This window comes from Theobroma cacao, chromosome 3, assembly GCF_053813885.1.
Source record: "Theobroma cacao isolate CCN51 chromosome 3, ASM5381388v1, whole genome shotgun sequence".
NCBI lineage: Eukaryota > Viridiplantae > Streptophyta > Magnoliopsida > Malvales > Malvaceae > Theobroma > Theobroma cacao.
Window position 1 is genome coordinate 30,285,050 of NC_142641.1, and position 18,778 is coordinate 30,303,827.

At 33.0% G+C, this 18,778-nt stretch overlaps 1 protein-coding gene across 1 annotated transcript; it reads right to left on the reverse strand.

Annotated features, from left to right (window-relative positions):
• Positions 1 to 8,356: 8,356 nt before the first annotated feature.
• On the reverse strand, positions 8,357 to 9,552 carry LOC18604604 (uncharacterized). The gene is made up of 2 exons (XM_018117194.2): positions 9,403 to 9,552; positions 8,357 to 8,917 (listed from the first exon to the last, which is right to left on the reverse strand). Exons 1-2 carry the CDS (start codon positions 9,518 to 9,520, stop codon positions 8,382 to 8,384), a joined length of 654 nt encoding a protein of 217 aa, XP_017972683.2. The 5' UTR covers positions 9,521 to 9,552; the 3' UTR covers positions 8,357 to 8,381.
• Between the last annotated feature and the right edge of the window lie 9,226 nt (positions 9,553 to 18,778).

The window sequence follows — 18,778 nt, forward strand, 5'->3', positions numbered from 1 at the left end:
GTAAAAGTGTAAATTTCAAAAATTACTCCACCAAGACTTTGGATAAGTCTGAGAATTTTATCTAAGCTATGGATATGTGGGACAAGTGTATGGTGAAAATTAGGAAATAAATGGATGGCTAGAATTTAAGGAATTAATAAAACAAAAAAAAATGAATAAAATAATATTATATTATTTTAGCCTTTAAAAATGTCAAAATTCCAGAATTCTCATCTTCTTCAGCCGTCCAAACCAGGAGAGAAAAAGGGGGAAAAGAAATAAGAACCCTAGCTGAAAAAATTTGGGGAAAACGAGAAATCAAGAAATCAAGCATTAAAAAGGTAAATTTCATTGATTTTCCTTGTGATTTTCACTACCCATGCATTTTTTTCTCATTTCCATGCAAAATTAGAAAGTGGGTATAGAAACCCATGCTGGCCAAACCTCCATGGATGAGTTTTGAACTTGAGTTTTGGTTGATTTTAATTGAATTAAGTGATTTTAGTTAGGTTATATTGAAATATAGCAAAAATAAGCTAGAGAAATAATTTTCTCCCATTGAAACCCATTATGCTGAATTTTCTAGGGGAATATTGGCTGCTGATCTTGATGTTTATTTGAGGAATTATGATGAATAATGATGAATTATGAGCCTAGAAAAATAATGGGAATTTTCAGAGTAAAAATACGAATTTTTACCCACTAGTGGTATTTTCGTAATTTGCTATCGGGACTGATAATTTGCACCACATTGAGGAACATTAAGTCAATTTGGGTGCAGTTGAGGTATAGAAATTGAAAAAAATTAATTTGGAGTTTAAACAAACGCGTATATCGATTTATCGGGTAAAAGATCGAAATAGGCTAACACCGCGTTTAGGCAAAATTTAGACATTTTGCACTTCATATCATGCATTAGTAGTATAAATTAGTTTATTTTGGTTTAATACCAAAGTAGTAAACCTCTTAATTGTGCAATTTGTCAAGGTGACGATTCCTCTGGCAAGGGCAAAGAAATCGCACCCGAGGAGTAATAGTTGGAGTACCCGAATTTAGTTTTCAGAAACTGTGAGTAAACTTATTATCGTCTTAATTATCTAGAGTAGTTTTATACAATTGTGTGATTTTATGAAAAATGGGTTTAAATGGTAAATTGCTATGTTTTAAGAGAAATTGTGATTTTATAAAATGATTTTATAAATTTTTTAGAAAATCGAATACTGGTTTTGAAAATAGAGTAATTGGAGACTGCCTGTTTGTATTGTAAATTTATGGTTTTAAATTGAATGGCTTATGACAATAAATGAGCATGAATGGCTAAACTGATTTTGGTGTTAAAATTATTTGTACTGTGTATTTAGCCTTGAGAGGCTAGGTTGCGATAAATTGCCATGTCATGCAGAAAAAGATTTTATAAATCAGGTGGTAGATAAAAGATTAGCTACTGCAGTAATGGGGGGTTCCGTGGGCCAGCCTATTAGAGGGACACGGTAAACTCCTTTATATTCTCAACTCGGTCGTAGAGGGGCGTAGGGTATCTCCTGAGGTGGGCTTTTTGAGTGCACTTCAGGTGGACCACCGCGTGAGAGTGAGACTCAGCCAACGCCAAGGAATGGCTATGTTTCAAAATAAAAATATGATTTTCGCGAAATATGAATTTTTAATAGCCTTGGAGGACTCGGTTGGATACCCCTGGTCCAGGTGTCACCGAGTACAGGATTTGGCATGAGCCAAGTTTTGAGTAATTCACGAGCCATATTGATTATTTGGTTGAAATGAATATTCGTGATGTAAAAAATTTGCTGAAGTTAATTATTTTTTAATTGTCTCCATTTACTCGCCTTTAGATAGTTTAGATGGTGTCTGTTTACTCACTGGGATTTTATAATCTCACCACCCTCAATTCCCCACATTTCGGGTTCGGGATAGCCGGTAGATAGCCGATTGCATCAAGGACTTCAATTAGCCTTGCATTGTCAAAATATAGGTTCACAGACTCGCATCTTATTGGTTAGTTGGGGGCCCACGTGTCATTGTAAAAGTAATTTTATATTTTCGTTATCTGATTTAAATTATGTATGAACATATTTAGCTTTTACACCATGTTTTTGGCGAGTTTCGATATTATCGAAGAAAAATGACAAAAATGCCCTTGTGAGCCAAAAAATAATATTTTATTGTTTTGATTTGGAAACGACTTATGATTTCTTGAAATGTAAGATTTAATAACTGTCGCTCACCGGGGAGATGCGGAAGCTGATGCTAAGCTTTGCGGGGTTCCGATCGGTATTCGGGGTAATGAGTGCCTATTGAGACGTCGCGGCGATTGTCAAGGGCCTAATGGTAGTTCCGAGTTGTGACAACCAGCCTATTAGAAGGGTACATAATCTGAATATATATATGTACCTCGGTCGGAGAGGCGCGTAGGGTATCTCCTGAGGTATGGTTAGAGTTCACGTCATGCCGAACCACCTCGTGATGATGAACTCCGCTAACGTCAATGAATGACTGTATTATTCTCAAACTAAAAATTTGTTTACGTGCATACAAAATTTTAACAGCCTTGGCGGGCTCGAGTGTACGCCTCTGATCAATGTGTCATCTAGTACTATTTGATGGCATGAGCCAAATGTTTATGGAAGTCATAAGCCTTAATGAGAAATTAAATGAAATACAACCATTTGCATGGGTTGGGATAAATTTTCAAATTGTGAAATACTTAAAAATGATGGGATATTTTAATCGTTTCCTTTTACTCGGCTTTAGCTAATTTAAATTATGTTTGTTTACTCACTGGGATTTTACAATCTCACCACCCTTCTTTTCACCCATTTCAGGCTTAGAGTAGACTGTAGATAGCTGGTTTCATCGGGGATTTCCATTGGATTTGCATCTTCCAAATTGTAGGTTCACAGCTTCTTTAATTTTGGTTGTTGTGGGCTCACTTGATATTGTAAATTTAAATTAATTTAAATACTTTAGTTTATTGCGTTACAGTATGAATGAATTTATTTTGTTTTTACGTTACAAAAAGTATTTACGCATAACTCCAAAATTTATGTTTATAAGAAAATAAAATATTCTATTGAATATTTTGATCTTCTCATTATATTTAAATAATTATAATTTCATTTTAAATAAAGGTTTTAGGTGCTTAAACTTATTTTTGATTGTGAATTATGCGATTAGTACTTGCTTACTAAATTTTAAACTGGTTTCAAAATTTTTCAGTGAAAAATGACCAAAATGCCCCTATGAGATGAAAACTTTTATTTTATCTGTTTTAAGTTGGAAATAGCTCAAAATCCTCTGGAATATAATATTTGGCAACGGTTACTCATTGGGGGAAATGAGAAACTGATATTAAGCCTTGCGGAGTTCCGATTGGCATTCCGGGAGATGAGTGCCCATCGGGGCACCACGGCTGTTGTCACGGGCTCGAGGGGAGTTTCGGGTTGTGACAATATGCTTCATATTGTACCAAAAAAATCTTGTTTTGGCATCCTCGGTTAGGCACCCGTAAGGATGAAATCAGAGCATAATACTCCACATTCAAGACAACTTGTTGTTTTAAGTCTAAAGAGTAGTTACACAATCGACACATGAGAAGTATTGTATAGACACTTGAGCGAAGAACCAAATACACTTCTCATGGCTGGTCATGTTTAGTGAACTCGCTCTCCCATGACAATCACTCACATGCTAGTTCCAAGTATCTCTATACTTTAACCTATGAGAGCGGTTGCTTACTTCACAAGTAAGGAATATAGCATGTGCCGATCTTTAAGCATTATTGATGCCTCGTCTCAATAATATAATGATCAGGAACATTTAGGAACAATGCTTTGATGCATAAGGATCTCATAATTGTATCCCATACAATTTCTTTGCAAGTCATATATAATTCCTTGGGATTTATCTACTTAAGTAAAAAAAGTAATTAAATAATAAACTTATAGATAAAGAACTGCCTCATAATTATCACAAATTGATAAAATGTCATACATGAATAACTCAAAATGTAATTCCCATATGACTAAAGATTGGCTTGTAAGGCTCATACTAAAAGTAATTACAACATTTTTCAAACATGGCGTGTAACTCGCTTCTTTGTATTTTACTAGAACATAAACTCTTGAAGTTAAACACCTTAAACATGGTATCGAACAACTTTTTTTTTTCAACATGGCGTGTAACAATATTTTTTTGAACATGGCATGTAATAACAACATTTTTTGAATATGGTATGTAATTTGGTTTCTATCTTTGTATTTCTATCACGACCCAAACCTGGGGGCCATGATCGATGCAAGGGTATCGATGGGAGTTACCCTCTCAACTCATGCAAGCCTAAAATGTACAATTCAAATCAAATAATCGAAATTACCTCATGGCACTCATTACCATGGAACCATACATCAACATGTATGAACATATTATGTCACATAGAACCACTACTAGAAAACAAGGTTTAACGACAGAATAAATTTTGCCTATAAAAATCTGTCGATATATATCGATGGATTATCAAAGACTTATCGAAGAAAGGGAGGCTAAAAATGCACTGATGAATTACTAATCAAATATCGATTGAATTTATCAACAAACGTACTTTAGTGGGTAATCGATTGATAATGCGTTGGCGGTAATTATATTTGAAAGGCGAGAAAAAGTTTGACTGAACACTGTGGTTGGGAATGACCATACTGACTGAATATGCTGACGAAAATTACTGACGGAACATTCATCGGCAACGTTGTGATTACTGTGACGAGATTACCGACAGAAGTTTAGTCAGCGTACTCGTAGTTCCCTTTACAGAGTTTGTCGACGGATATGCTGACAGAATTTCCATTGGTATAAGGGTTCAGGCTTACCAACACAAAATTTCATTGGTAATTCCATCGATAATTCTAAATAAAATGCTCAGGGTTTTCTTTTTTGGCATTTCTCCTTCTCCCTCTCTCTTCCCCTAAATATTCCTTTCCCTTGTCAACCACCCTAGCTAAGGTCATTAGTCTCAAAATCAGATTGTCTCGATGCTAAGGTCTATGCAAAACAAACCATTTTTCATTCCAAATTTCCAAGTCATCATCAAGCAATTATTCATAGACAAAGATCAATTTTAAGGCATCAAACAATTGAAAGGCTTGTTCCTCATGTTCAAAACTAATTACATACTAAGATATTTACATAGTATTTATAGATTTCACAAAATAAGCTTCACATCACAAAGTTCATAAAAAAATGTTTTAATGCGAGACTGTAGAATAAGCATGCTTAATTATATTAAAATAATTAAAAACGTCGTATCTACCAATTTCTTGAAGCATGCCTTTTTCATCTAGGCACCTATCGTCAAAAGCTCAGCTTCTTAAACAAACTGAAATTACTCCAATATCACCTAAAAATGATATTCAATCAGCAATACTCTCAAAGTCCCAATAATATGATATTTAATCATCAATATTCTAAAAAAATCTGTAATAATTTCAAAATACTTTAAATACCCATTTCTAACGCTATTTAATCTTCACTCTTTTCCAATTATTTCTACCAAACTTTCATCCAAGCCTCATGCCTATTAAGTAAACAACTTATTTTACCTATATCTCCTCCTTGGTGAGCTTCAAATGAAGGGATCTAACCTAATCTTGAAATCCTAAAAAAATTTCTAGCTTTTAGAAAGAGATGATAAAATCGAAAAACCAACTTTTAGGAGTGGAAATCCTTGCCTTTAACACTTGAAATCCAAGGTTTGATGATGGGATATAGTGGGTCTTGAAAGGTGTGAAATTTGAGAGAAACTGGGTGGAAGAACAAAAAGAAATGAAATAAAAGAATAGGTTTGGGATTTTATGGCTTTTATGCCTATTTAAGCTGTCTGGGCACTTTAAGGTCAACTACAAAGGGTCTGGGGTTGACCCTACACCAGAATGCTTTCTTTTCCCCTGTTTTTACTTCACAAGATCGACCCTTTATACACTAGGGTCGACTTTTTAGGTCCAGACTTGTAAAAATTGTCCCTTTTTAAGCCTAATTCCATTCTAATTCCTTTCCACAATTTTCATGATCTTTAATTATGAATTCTCGAGGATTAAATCAAGATTTCAAGTCAACAAAAGCATTTCCTAAGCTCACTGAGTCCATTTTCTAATTTTGTCCAAGTAATGGAAACCAGGGGTTTCACAATTTGATAACGATATAAACTTTTGGAGTCAAACACTTTCATGATAGAAATAAAGTTTAAAATCAAAAAAGGAATTTGACATGGAAAGGAAGATGTATTAAAAAGTTATTCAACGTCAACGTTACTACTAGGATGAAATGGATTTGGACAAAAAAATATTATCTAAAATCCTCAAATTTAAATAATTAGCTTTTAAGGTTTTTTTATTTGTTACATTTCTTATAATTATAAAAAAAATGGAGTGCAATAACTTTCTTTTTTCAACATGGCAGGTAATAAGATTTTTGCTCAACACGTGCATTTAAATATGAGGAGGTATTACTAAGGGCAATTTTGTCCAAAAATCATTTCTCTTAACTAAAAATAATTAAAATTAAAAAGAGATTATTTTCAAAAATATCTTATCTTTGAAAGTTAAAAAAATTGTCCCTTCAATTTTCTTTGAGGATTTAAACTAAAATTTTATAATTATTGATATTTTAATAGCTAAAAAAATATTTACTGCAAGTTTAATTGGTTCACGAAATGGAATAGAGGGGAATGGAATATTTATTCCATAAGAATATAATAAGGCTTGAATAAAATAAAATATATTTATTATGTAGTTTGGTTCATTAAATAGAATAGGGTAAGAATTATTGTTATGACTCATTCCAATATTTTATTGGCAAAAATAGTTTTGAGAATAACAAAGGAATATGTGACATAAAGATAAAAATACCTTTTATTATAATATTTGATTTTTAATTTAAAAAATTTATTTTTTATAACTATGAAAAATATAAATAAATTCTTATTTAAAACTTTAATATGATTATTTACTTTAGTTTTATTTTATTTTTTAAAATATTAATAATTTATAGTTTATTTAAGATATTAATAATTTATAATTTAAACATTAATATGATTATTTTATTTTATTCTTTATTTTTAAAACATTAAAATATTAAAAATTAAAAATTTAATTTAATTTTAAATTTTAAATATTAATTTTTTATAGTTTATAATTAAAACTTTAAACTATTTTATTTTAAATTCTTTTTTGTTTTTCTTTTTTTTTATTGTCTTTCTTGTTCGTTGGCTGACCATCGAAGATATGAATAGTATAATGGAACGTCAATCTGGCAATCTTTGTGATTGAATTTAGCCACTAGAGCTCTAGATTGGACTATAAGGATTTTGTCAGGGATTGCCAAATTCGATGCTTCCCTTGACGAGATCTAACCATGGATGCTAAATTTGAAGCTTCCTTGGTCGAGTTTGGTTATGGAGCCCCAAATCGGTACTTTCTACAACCAGAGCTAGTCGTGGAGCCGTCGCTTCTACCGCTGCCCTTCGGTGGTGGAAGAAATTTAGAAAGAGAATGAGAGAGGTAGATCAAAAAAAGAGAAAAATAGCAAGAAAACAATTGAGAAGAAAAGAAAGTATTTATATGTCTAGGTTAATCATTTTTTAAAATGCACAAAAGGCATTTTATTCCAAAACTTTTTGGATCCTATTCCACCAGGAATGGAATAATTATGAGTTTGCATCTTTCCTTGACATATAAGATTATGAGTTTAGGTAATCACATGTAATTTCTTATTTGGATTTAGTTATCTGATTAATGACAAAGATTTTAAATATCATAATAGTTTAAAAAGTCATTAAACTATTTAAAAAAATTCAATAAATTATTAATTTTTTAATACATTCAATTAAATTTTTGTATTTTTATTTTGAGTTAAATAAACTTTTATAATTAACAGTTGACTATCTACCATTAATCAAAAAGTCATTTATCATTTTTATGTTCATGTGATGATGACAAAATACTGACGTGGAAGATGAGAATGCCATATGATCATGTCATTATGTCACTTTGTCATTAGTTATGACATGTGAGCATTCTATATCAACAACATATAACATAAAATCACAAGTGGTGTTTTTGCTTTTTCTAGATATTATATCATTTTAAATTTATACGAAAGTGCTTATATGGATTTGTGTGTAATTTATCATAGGTTACATCTCCATATAGATATCTTTGATCATGATCATTTAGTAATTAAATTATTCAGTAGATGTAAATAAAAAGAATTTTAGAGGACATGCAAGAGTTCTTCATTTGATAGAAATATATATAGGTTGATGTCAATGTGGATCACATAATACATAAGAAGATAATTAAAGTACGAACAACAATAATGCAAATCAAACTGCCTGCTTATTATATTTCTCCATTGTTGATGAACAGCTTCGACACCCACACCCCAAGTGAAAATGATATAACAACTGAAAGAACAAGCCCCTTATTTCTCTTAAGACACTTGATTGCCATCTCTAATGGATTATCTTCTTTGTTCCATTTCTTTACAATCTCCTTAGGGAAACTGGCAACACGACAAGTTTCATTTCTCTTTCCTTTCTTGTTGCTGTCATGACGCTGTATAGCACCATGACTTTGTTCATGTTTCCTTTGATTTTCATCGTTGCTGTTTGATTCTTCTGCAGTGCTGTTGTCATTTTCATCATTCTCGCGGCTATCCTCGTCTTCACTTTGTTCTGCTGCTAATATCTTTGGGACTGTTACGTAGAGACGTTCACCTTCAAATTTCCCAAGGATGTTATCCTGATCTGAATTCTCAGGCAATGGGAAGGTCTGGTCGATGTATATGCATTTGTTCTCATTCACTATCTTTTCTCCTTCAATCCTTATATGCCCAGCCGAAGGTAGCTCAATTCTCACCTCCTCATGTTTGAAACCTAAATTAATATGCCTTTTCTTTTTAGCATATTTAACGAATAATTTATTGTATGCAACTTGTTTATACAAGTTCTTTCAAATTCTTCAATATGCAAAATAAATAAATATTTGCTTTTATGGCAAAAATTACAAAGATCAAATATTTGAAATACTTAGATGATAAGTTAAACGTCATGTATATATAGATTCATCCTTACGATTTACATAATAAACGAAATCAAAAATACACTCTCTCCATGTAAGTGCTTTAATTGTCAAAATATGGAGTGAAACGATCAAAATAGTGCTTGATTTTCTTTAAAGAAATTGATATCTAGGTTTAGCAAATAAACCACAAAAATAAAAAGCAAAAAAAGTATTTTTTATGATGGAAATAATGAATTTAATTTTCTTCCTATAATTCTTAAGCAGTGGTCATTAATATGTAATTATTAAAATTTTTAGAAGAAAATAAAAAATTAATAAAGAGATGTGGATATTGTACCAGGCAGAACAATGTAAAGAAGATAATTGCCCCTGGCATCCTCAGTCCAAAACGAAGGGGGCACAAACTTTTCAGCTATATGGCTAGGCCACCGTCTTGATCTGTCTTTGAAAGCCATTGCCTTCTCAACGAACGAGATGATGCCTTGGCTAACGCTAATTGCAAAACAAAATATCTACAGGGTGTCATCATTTTTATAGGACTGAAGAAAGTTATAATAATAATAATAATAATAATAATAATATTATTATTATTATTATTATATAGTCATGTTTTCTTTTCAATATTTTTAGGTATATTCGTACAGCTTTTTTCTTGTGAAGTTATGTTCCAAAATAATAATAATAATAATAATAATATATTATTATTATTTTCCTTATATTCCAAAACTTGATCCATTCTCAAAGGTTTTCTATTTAGAACTGAATTGCTTGTTTAAAGAAAAGCAAAAAGGAAATATTCTTTACTTGTTCCAAATTAAGAGCAAGATGCATTGGCAGTAGGTATAGTTCAGAATCATCTAGATTTAACCCCGCACTTCGCAATGGGTTAGTTAAATTTTTTATATAATTGTTGGAAAAAATTTTTGTCAAAAGAATAGTGAAAAATAAATGATTGTAATATTGATGGTTTAGTTAGAGAATAATTAAAAGTTTTGTGTGATTTATAAAATAAGGAAACAGAATTAATACAAATAGTAGAATTGTATTGATTGATTGCTTTAGTGAAATTATGCCAATGATATATCTGATGAAGAGTTTTAAATTCACATGTAATAAAACTATTGAAAAATAAAATAAAATTCTATATTTGTAATGTTTGGAGACAATATTGTTAAAGAGGTAAATGTCTTAGAGTTTGTCTTTCATAGCTTGAAAAGAATACGGTAACATATTGACTACACTAATTAAGAATAATTTATTAAAGAAATAGTCAAAATAATAGAAAAAAAAAAAACCATTGACGTCTTTGGAAAGACCTTTTCGTCATTTAGAGGCCTATGACAAATAGATAAGCAAAATGACAGTAATGGATCTAAATGCAATACAGGCAGCGTAGATTGAGTTCAAAACAGATAAACTTTGAATGATAGAATATAGAAGATAAACAAAGTGTAAAAGGCATTTTGAAACAATGATGAAAAAAAAAAAGAATCATCAAGGCAAGAATTCTGGAAAATTGTTTCGTCGTTTAGACTGTTGCAACAGTGAATAAATAACAAAGAGCTAAGCAAAATTATAGGAATGGGTCTAAATGCAGTATAAACAACATAAATTAAGTAGAAATTGACTAAAAACTAATAAATTTTAGATAATAGAATGAAGAATATAAGGAAAGTGTAACAGCCAAACCCAAATAGCTATGAAAAAAAAAAAGAATTATCAACATAACAATTCTTGAAAAGTGTTTCATCATCTTGACCGAGTCATTAGTAAGTAGATAATAAATAAATAGAAGTAATTGTCATAACTCAAATCCCAGACCATAACTGGCACATGGGTCCAATGGACATAGCCCACTAAGCCCAAGCAAGCCTTTCTATGCAATTCCGATCATCATTCACAGTCATCATTTCTAAAACCACATATTGTAATTCTTAACTATAAATATTTCAGTAACATTTTATAGCAACCCAATATTCACATTTGTATTATGTTAAAATAGTGTCACCCGTTTGCCAACCTATAATGGCATCAGTAATCAAATATACATATTTGATTTTTAACATAAATCTTAGTGGTCTATATTACTTACACGTATACACAAGCATAAGACTCTTGACCATTAGCAGAGTGACCGTGGGTGAAGATACGGCTACTGAGATGCCATAGTACCTATTAAGAAGGTGAGCATACGTGGATAACTCAATTTAGGTCCCAACTGCCTCCGAATCTGAAAACATGAAGTTTAAAAGAGTGAGTGTAAAACTCAGTGAGTGAACATAAGAAGGAAACAAGCAACAATAAGGAATGTTTTAGAAAACATGATGCACTTACGAGAAAACCATGCAATTTAGTCTAATTTTTGGTTAAAACCCCTCATTTCAGACATTGAATGTTTAATCCCTTAATGTTACAAGATCCAAGATAAACCATGAAGTTGAATAGAATGAAAATTTCAGCAATGACCAAGCAAGACAAGCAAACAGAGAGTTTTCTCGCTGTAGCGAAAAAGTATTTTTGGTTTGCATATGTTTTGGGTTTTCAAGAATATCTCTCATTAAAGAAGTCCAATTGACATGATTTTTAGGTCATTAGAAATATAAGAGGCTGGGCTACAACTTTGATGTTTATCACTTTGCCTAGTTCTGATCAAAAGGTGGTCAAAATCTTTGTCAAAGTGAAAGCACTGCACCAGAATTTTGGAACCACCCGAGAGTTTCTCACTGTAGTGAGATTCATTTTCGCTACAGCGAAATTCCTCGTTGCAGCGAGAATTAATTCTCGCTGCAGTGAAATTCAGAGCATGGGTTAAGGCTGCCTACGTGAGAGTTTCTCACTGCAGCGAAAATGAATCTCGCTGCAGCGAAATTCAGAGCATGGGTTAAGGCTACCTACCCGAGAGTTTCTCGCTGCAACGAAAATGAATCTCGCTATAGTGAGAAATAGAGCAATTTAGTTGAAAGGGGTCTTGTTACATCAAAAAGCCATTTTTTTACTGAAATGAAAAGCAATTTGGGAGCAATTAACAATGCCAACATACAACACAATCACAAATATTTCATAAACTTGTTATAACATATATATATATATACATACATCATCATGCATGCCATCTCGTTGCACTCAGCTCATGTGCACTCCCTACACGCACAATGCAATATCATCATCATGTGCACTCCTTACTCGCACATAGCCGGGTTATCATCAGCTCATGTGCACTTCTACACGGTATATAGTTGGGTCATCATTATCACACAAAAAGAGCATCCAAAGCATAATATTCATATTAATATAATGTGATAACGCATGAACTATTCATATTGCACATTTCACAAGATAGAAACATTTCATCAAGGGCTTGTTCCCCAAATATATTTTTAAAGTAAAAACAAATGAAACTTTCAAATGATTTATTTAAACATGTAGGCACTTCCCAAAACATTTTGAAATGCAAGTTCACTAACCGGGTATTTGTTAAATCTTTACGCAACTCAAAGTTCCTTTAATGATCCAAATGGGGTGGTGGGGCTTCGTTGGAACCTATCATCACAATAACATCACAATTAACTCAATTCACATAACTATAATTTCTAAAAGCTATCTCCTAACTAGCTTCCACTTGCCATTAAGTGGCTATCTATTTTCACTATCCTAATCACTCTAAAATCAATAAACAACCTCAACTACAAAACACTTAAAAATCAACTCTACTTCATTATTCACCTTCGTAACTTTGTAAGTGAATTCTTTTCCAAGAACTTTCAAGCTATTATAGAAGATCTCTTTTTTTCTCTCTCTAAAACACCTAGCTAGTGAGAGAATGTATGGGAGTAAGACTTTTTAAGGGTTTGAAGGTGAGAGAGTGAAAGAGCATGAAAAACCCTATAACAAAGTGTGTAAAAGCATGAAATTTAAGGTTAGTTTGAGAGGGTGATGGAAGCTTTGAGAGAAGCTTTCATGGAGGATGAAAGAAACGTGAGATGGGAGGAAAAAGAAGAAGAAGCTGCTGGAAAAATGAGGAAGCTGCTGGAGATTAGATATTTATATCTAAAGTTTATCCAATTTCTCATGTAAATTACCAAAATGCCCTTAACATTGTGGTTTTGTCTTCCTCCCATCCTTTGTGCAACCTTTTCACTCTTTTGATATTGAGACAAAGTCCATAATAGTCTAAAAATACTCGGGTTCACGAAAATGTAAAAATTTAGACCCGAGATGCAAAATGACCATTTTGCCCTTATTATGGAAATTATCAGTATTTCTATCTTCTTCATTTATTTTAACATCATTCATTTATTCTTTAAGTCTATTTAGACCTTAATAACATTTGAAAGCTACTTCCAGGAGCTCACCATGAGAAATGACGAAATTGCCCCTAGTCCATGTTATCGCGTCTACTACTAGTTATGGGTCTATAGAGGTCAAGGTCTCACACTCCTCTTGTCTCCTTGGTGTCCAAAATACCTTATTATGCCTTAATTCACTTTTGATTACTTTTTATCTTGTAAATTCTTCCCTAATAAAAATATTATTATTTTATTATTTCCTCTCGTGCGGAATACTTTATCCCAAACTATTCCTTTCATCTTTCATCACTTTTAAACATTATAATTAACCTCAATTGACATCCAATAAGTTTTATTAGTCACCATATCAAAGTACGGGGTATTATAGTAATGTAATTGAAAAATTAAGGAACTATTAGGAGAATGGCTACGAGGAGAGAAAACCCAGACCTAAACCCCCGTTGGCGGCCAATAGCCATCCATATCAGCAACTTTCCTTTGCGAATCACCTATCAATGGCTCAGCACTATTTACAAATTCTATGGTTGAGTCATTAGCTCTTACATCCCCAACTAGTCGAATCAAGGAAGGAAATATGGATTTGTCCATTTTGACTCAATGGGTGAAGCACAACGAACAATCAAAGGACTTGAAAAAGTCTAGTTCTTTGACCAACGACTGGCAGTCTCCTTGGCCAACTAGAACCTTAGCACTGGTAGGGGGAGAACATTCACAGCATCCTAATTGATGCGGAAGGTCACTTCCTTGGAACGCCAATAGAGAAAGAACAACCACACAAAACCTTGGTTGACATAGAAGGAGATTCTTCCTCAATCAAAACCATCGCATCCGAGCTAGAAGGAGATTTATCCCAAGTGAATGACGCTCTAACTATTTTCCCCAAAATCCCATTCATACTAGCCTTGAATATTCAAATTTTGATCGTATCAACAACCAAAACAAAAATGGAGGGACCCAAACTAACTTCTTGGCACCACCACAAACTTGTTCTCAACATCAAACCACCTAAATTCAAAACTAACAGGCCCTATTTAAGAGCTTTAATAGGAAACCAAATAGAACCACCTCAATCTAATTTGCCACCCTCTTTCCTTCTTAAGGACAATTTCAAGCTTTGTCTAGGTCACATTGAAAATGAAATGCTTTATTGGTTGAAAAAAGTGTGTTAAGTCTCAGTAAATTCCAACAAGAGCTTGAAACATTTTTGGCTCGAATCAGGGAAAGTGGTTTTTTGAGTCTGTCAATTAAACATATCACTGGCGACCAATTTCTCATCTCTTTCCCTGATAGAAAGTTATTTGAAGAAGCAAAGGCTTGCAATTGGGTCATCTTAAAAAGATGCTAGCTTTCGGTCTTAGGCATTACCCTCTATACTTGGAATAGAACCATATTTTTCGAAATCAATAATATTTGAGGCTCCTTTGTGTTAGCGATGAAACTTCATCTCTTTTAACCTTTGAATGACTTACAATCCTTATTAGCACTAGTTTTTTGACAACAATTGATGAGATTATCCACCTGGCTATAGGTAATCAAATTTATCCCATACAAGTTTGTAAATTTATGCTTGATTACTTACTTGATTGCCCAAGTCTCACCCCATGGAAAGATGGCCCCAGTACTGACAGTTTTAGTCAATCAAGCGATGACAAAGGTGAAAATGATAGCAGTGGAGATGTTGTCAATGGTGGTAGGATTCTGATTGAGCTAATATCTCTTACTCGACCCGTCGACCTGTCCCAATCAAATCTCAACCAATTGAGTCCAGATTCTCTCCCATTCTCGGTCCAAAATTATACGTGCGCCCAACATCATGACCAGGAAAACATAATAGATGAGAGCTCATCCTTTGAGCTTATGAATTTGTAGCCCATTGCTCATGAGGATCTTGGCCAAATTTTTCCTAAACTCACCCACCACATTGCCCAAGCCTCTACTATTATTGTTGAACCCATTTACACTTTTTCAACCCAATTGATATTTAAACTCACAAGACTGAACATTGTTGTGGATTTGGACTTTAGCATAGATCAGTTAGCCCAACCTCACTCTATTCTTTACCCATTCTAAAAAATAAGGGTAAGTTGTGACTTCCTAAAAGGGAAGTTGTGGCCCAGCGAAGCCTCAAAATAAGGGTCGCAGGCGCAATGCTAGGTCGCGTCCAGTGTTGCAAGCGCTGCGGTCTACGTTATGGGGTTTCGTTGGGCCACAGCTTCCCTTTTGGTAAGCAACGGCTTGGCCTACCCCCATGTTTTAAGGTTACCTAAACCCAAAAAAAAAAAATCGAGGTTGCAGCCCAACAGCTTAAAAACCCAAAGTGGGCCACGACGCCCTTAAGGGGCAGACCGTAGCCCCTTTATGTAGTGGACAGCCCACTGCTCAAAAGCCACCCCATTTATAACCCCCTTTTGATATGGGTTGCCAACAATGGGCAACCCATTAACCAAATGCTTCCTGCCCATCTATAAACCCCCTTTTTTTTTTAACTTCAGCACACCTACCCCTCCCTCTTTAATGTAACTTTCTGCAAGTTTCTCTCTTTTCTCTTACCCATCACTCATTGTCTCTCTTCCACTCTTCCTCTCACCATTATTCCCTTTTCATCTTTCTTTTTCCATACCTATTACCCACATCAATCTCTTCCCTTATACAATTATTTTCAACACTTTTGCTCAATATTTCAAGTAAGTTTCAATATTTTATTTATTTATTTATTTTTATTTTCTTCTTTTTTTTCTTTTTTTCAAGAAATATTGTTAATTTGCTTCACATTATTTATTTTGTTGAGAGATTGTGTTGGGTATTGATGATTCTTGAGCTATTATGATTAATTAGTTTTTAGTATGGTAGATCGTTTATATTTGTGCTTTAAATTTCAAAGGTAAGTCGAAATTGGGGAATATGGGTAAGTTCTTGATTTTAAAATTTTTTATATATGCCTAGTAGTCTAGAATTATTATAATTGCTAGATTTTTACTTGATACTATGGGCATTGTTTTAATGAGAAGACATATGAGCTAATATTGTTGATGATATATTGTGTTTTGTTGGTACTTTTCTTTTCTTTTGGTTGAGAATTAATTGTAGGAAATTTGAGAATGGCACCTAAACGATCAAGACAATTTTAGTGGTTCGTTTGATCATACTAGATTCGTGTCAACTGATGTTGTGGCTAGACAAGCAAGTTCTCTTGCAAACAAAATTGCAATACCGGATGATGAATGGATCAAGGGTTGATTACACACCTTGAATTTCAACCAATGATTGATGGTTGCCACTGGCAAAAATTTTGTGCCTTGCTAGCAACTGCAAGTATCTTTCTAGTAAAAGAATTTTATGATAACGCTGTTGAAGCTACTAATAATTTTGTTTTTGTGCGAGGTAAATTAGTTCCATTCTCGAGCCATGCCATTAATGAATTTTATGAAACTCCTGATATTGAAAACGATGGATATGGTTAATATTTGACTGAGCATGAGAATTGGGATGATATCATTAATTTACTCTATGTGGAAGGTGTTTAATGGCGATTCTTCAATAATGCACCAATTTCATTCAAGAGGACTATGATGAAACCAACTTCTAAGATATGGCTGTATTTTGTTGCTTCCAAATTACTTCCTACCATATATACCAGTTATGTCACAAAAGATCAAGCTATCTTTATTCATTCAGTCATGACTGGACGTATAATTAATATTGGCCTTGTAATTTACAAAGCCATGACTCACACTGCAAAATCAAAGCATGAAAGCTTATGGTTTCCTTCTCTAATTACAGCTATGTGTAAACAAGTTGGTGTACATTGGGATGTTAGTGAAGAGTTGTTGCACCCTAAACTTCCAATTGATCTTAATCTCATCCTTAGACAATCTCAAACTTCTACTGGGGGTTGTTCTTCTTCTACACATCATCTTCCACCCCCTCGACTAAGACACCAACAATTGTCAATGACCTAGAGAATTGAGAACCTTGAGCACCTAGTTGAGAACCTTGAGCACCTAGTTGAGAACCTTGAGCAACAATTTGAGCAACGCATGACTTATCAGACCCAATGTAATCAACATATGGATCACATGTTTCGAGCTTATAGTGCTTTACGAGAATGGACATGTCTACTCTTCCACTGGCACTTAATCCTCCTAAGGGTGCCAATGAAGGAGAAGACAATGAGGACAATGATGTAGAGGATGATGGCAATGAAGAGGAGGATTAGAGCTTCTCCAAATTCATCCAACCATAAAGGGAGTATTTTTTACCTTTCTTTTATTTTTTCTAACATTGAGGACAATGTTTAGTTTAAGTTTAGGGGGGTGAATTTATTTTTCTGGTGATGAATATTCTATGGAAGTTTTAGATTTAATTTTATTTGCATGCATATTTATTTTTATAAATAATTTAAGATTAGTTGGTAAATGAATTTATTACTTGTTTGAATTTTAGGAATCTAGAGTAAAGTTGTGCCAATTTTTTTTTTGATGATTTTTTATCTAATGATGATAACTAGTTATCTTGAATTCTTAGTTCTGGTTAATAAGGGTTTTGTTTGGATTCATGCTAAATTCTTTTGTTAAGTATCATTGTTAGGATGTGATTTTCACAATTTTGAGCACTTTGTCTTTTACTTTGAATTATTATGAATATCTAGAGAAGGTTTATATTAATGTAAATTGTAGATTATGTCATGAATTCTAGAATTTGCTTGATTTTCTCTCTAGGTGAAATCTTAGGCAATACTTAGTTAGGGAGATTATTAGGCCATCTTTGGACTGTTTGAGCCTAAAAAGCCTACCTTGTTAAATTTGTATCCTTAGTATACCCCTTTTGAGCCTAATTTTCCTTTTCTTTATTTAACTACATAATAATTAAGCTTTAACCTTAAAATTAATTTTTCAATTGTGCAACCCTCACTCCTAAGCATGTATATTGTTTTAGGAGATATAAATTGAGCTAATTGTTGAAAAAGGTGGAAAAATGATGTTGATATGAAAAAAAAAGAGAAAAAAGGTTCAAAATATTAAAAATCACCGCACTACCTATAATACAAAGAAAATAAGTTTAGGAGTGTGAAATTGTGAAATTGCAAGAAAAAAAAAACAAAAAAAAAACATTGAACAAAGGAAAAGTTCAAATGTGGAAGAAAAGGTGTTCTTGGAGAAGGAAAATAGAGCTCTATAGATAGGTCTTAAAATAATTATGTGCTTAGGGTAATTTAAGCCACATTATTCTCCTGTATCCTACCTTGACCCTAGCCATACATTACAAGCCTATTAAAGTCCTATTGATCCCTAGCTTTGTATTAGCCTGCATTAGTGGAGAGAGAGATGAAAAGTAAACCTATGGAATTTAGTACTAATATGAACTTTGTGTTAGCATAAACTCATTCGGATATCATGATATTCTTAG

Excerpts from the sequence above, each read along its gene's own strand:
- LOC18604604 (XM_018117194.2), bottom strand. The coding sequence starts at position 9,520 with ATGGCTTTCAAAGACAGATCAAGACGGTGGCCTAGCCATATAGCTGAA. Across the intron at positions 8,918-9,402 it reads TCTTTACATTGTTCTGCCTG|GTTTCAAACATGAGGAGGTG; the intron begins GTACAATATCCA and ends ATATTAATTTAG.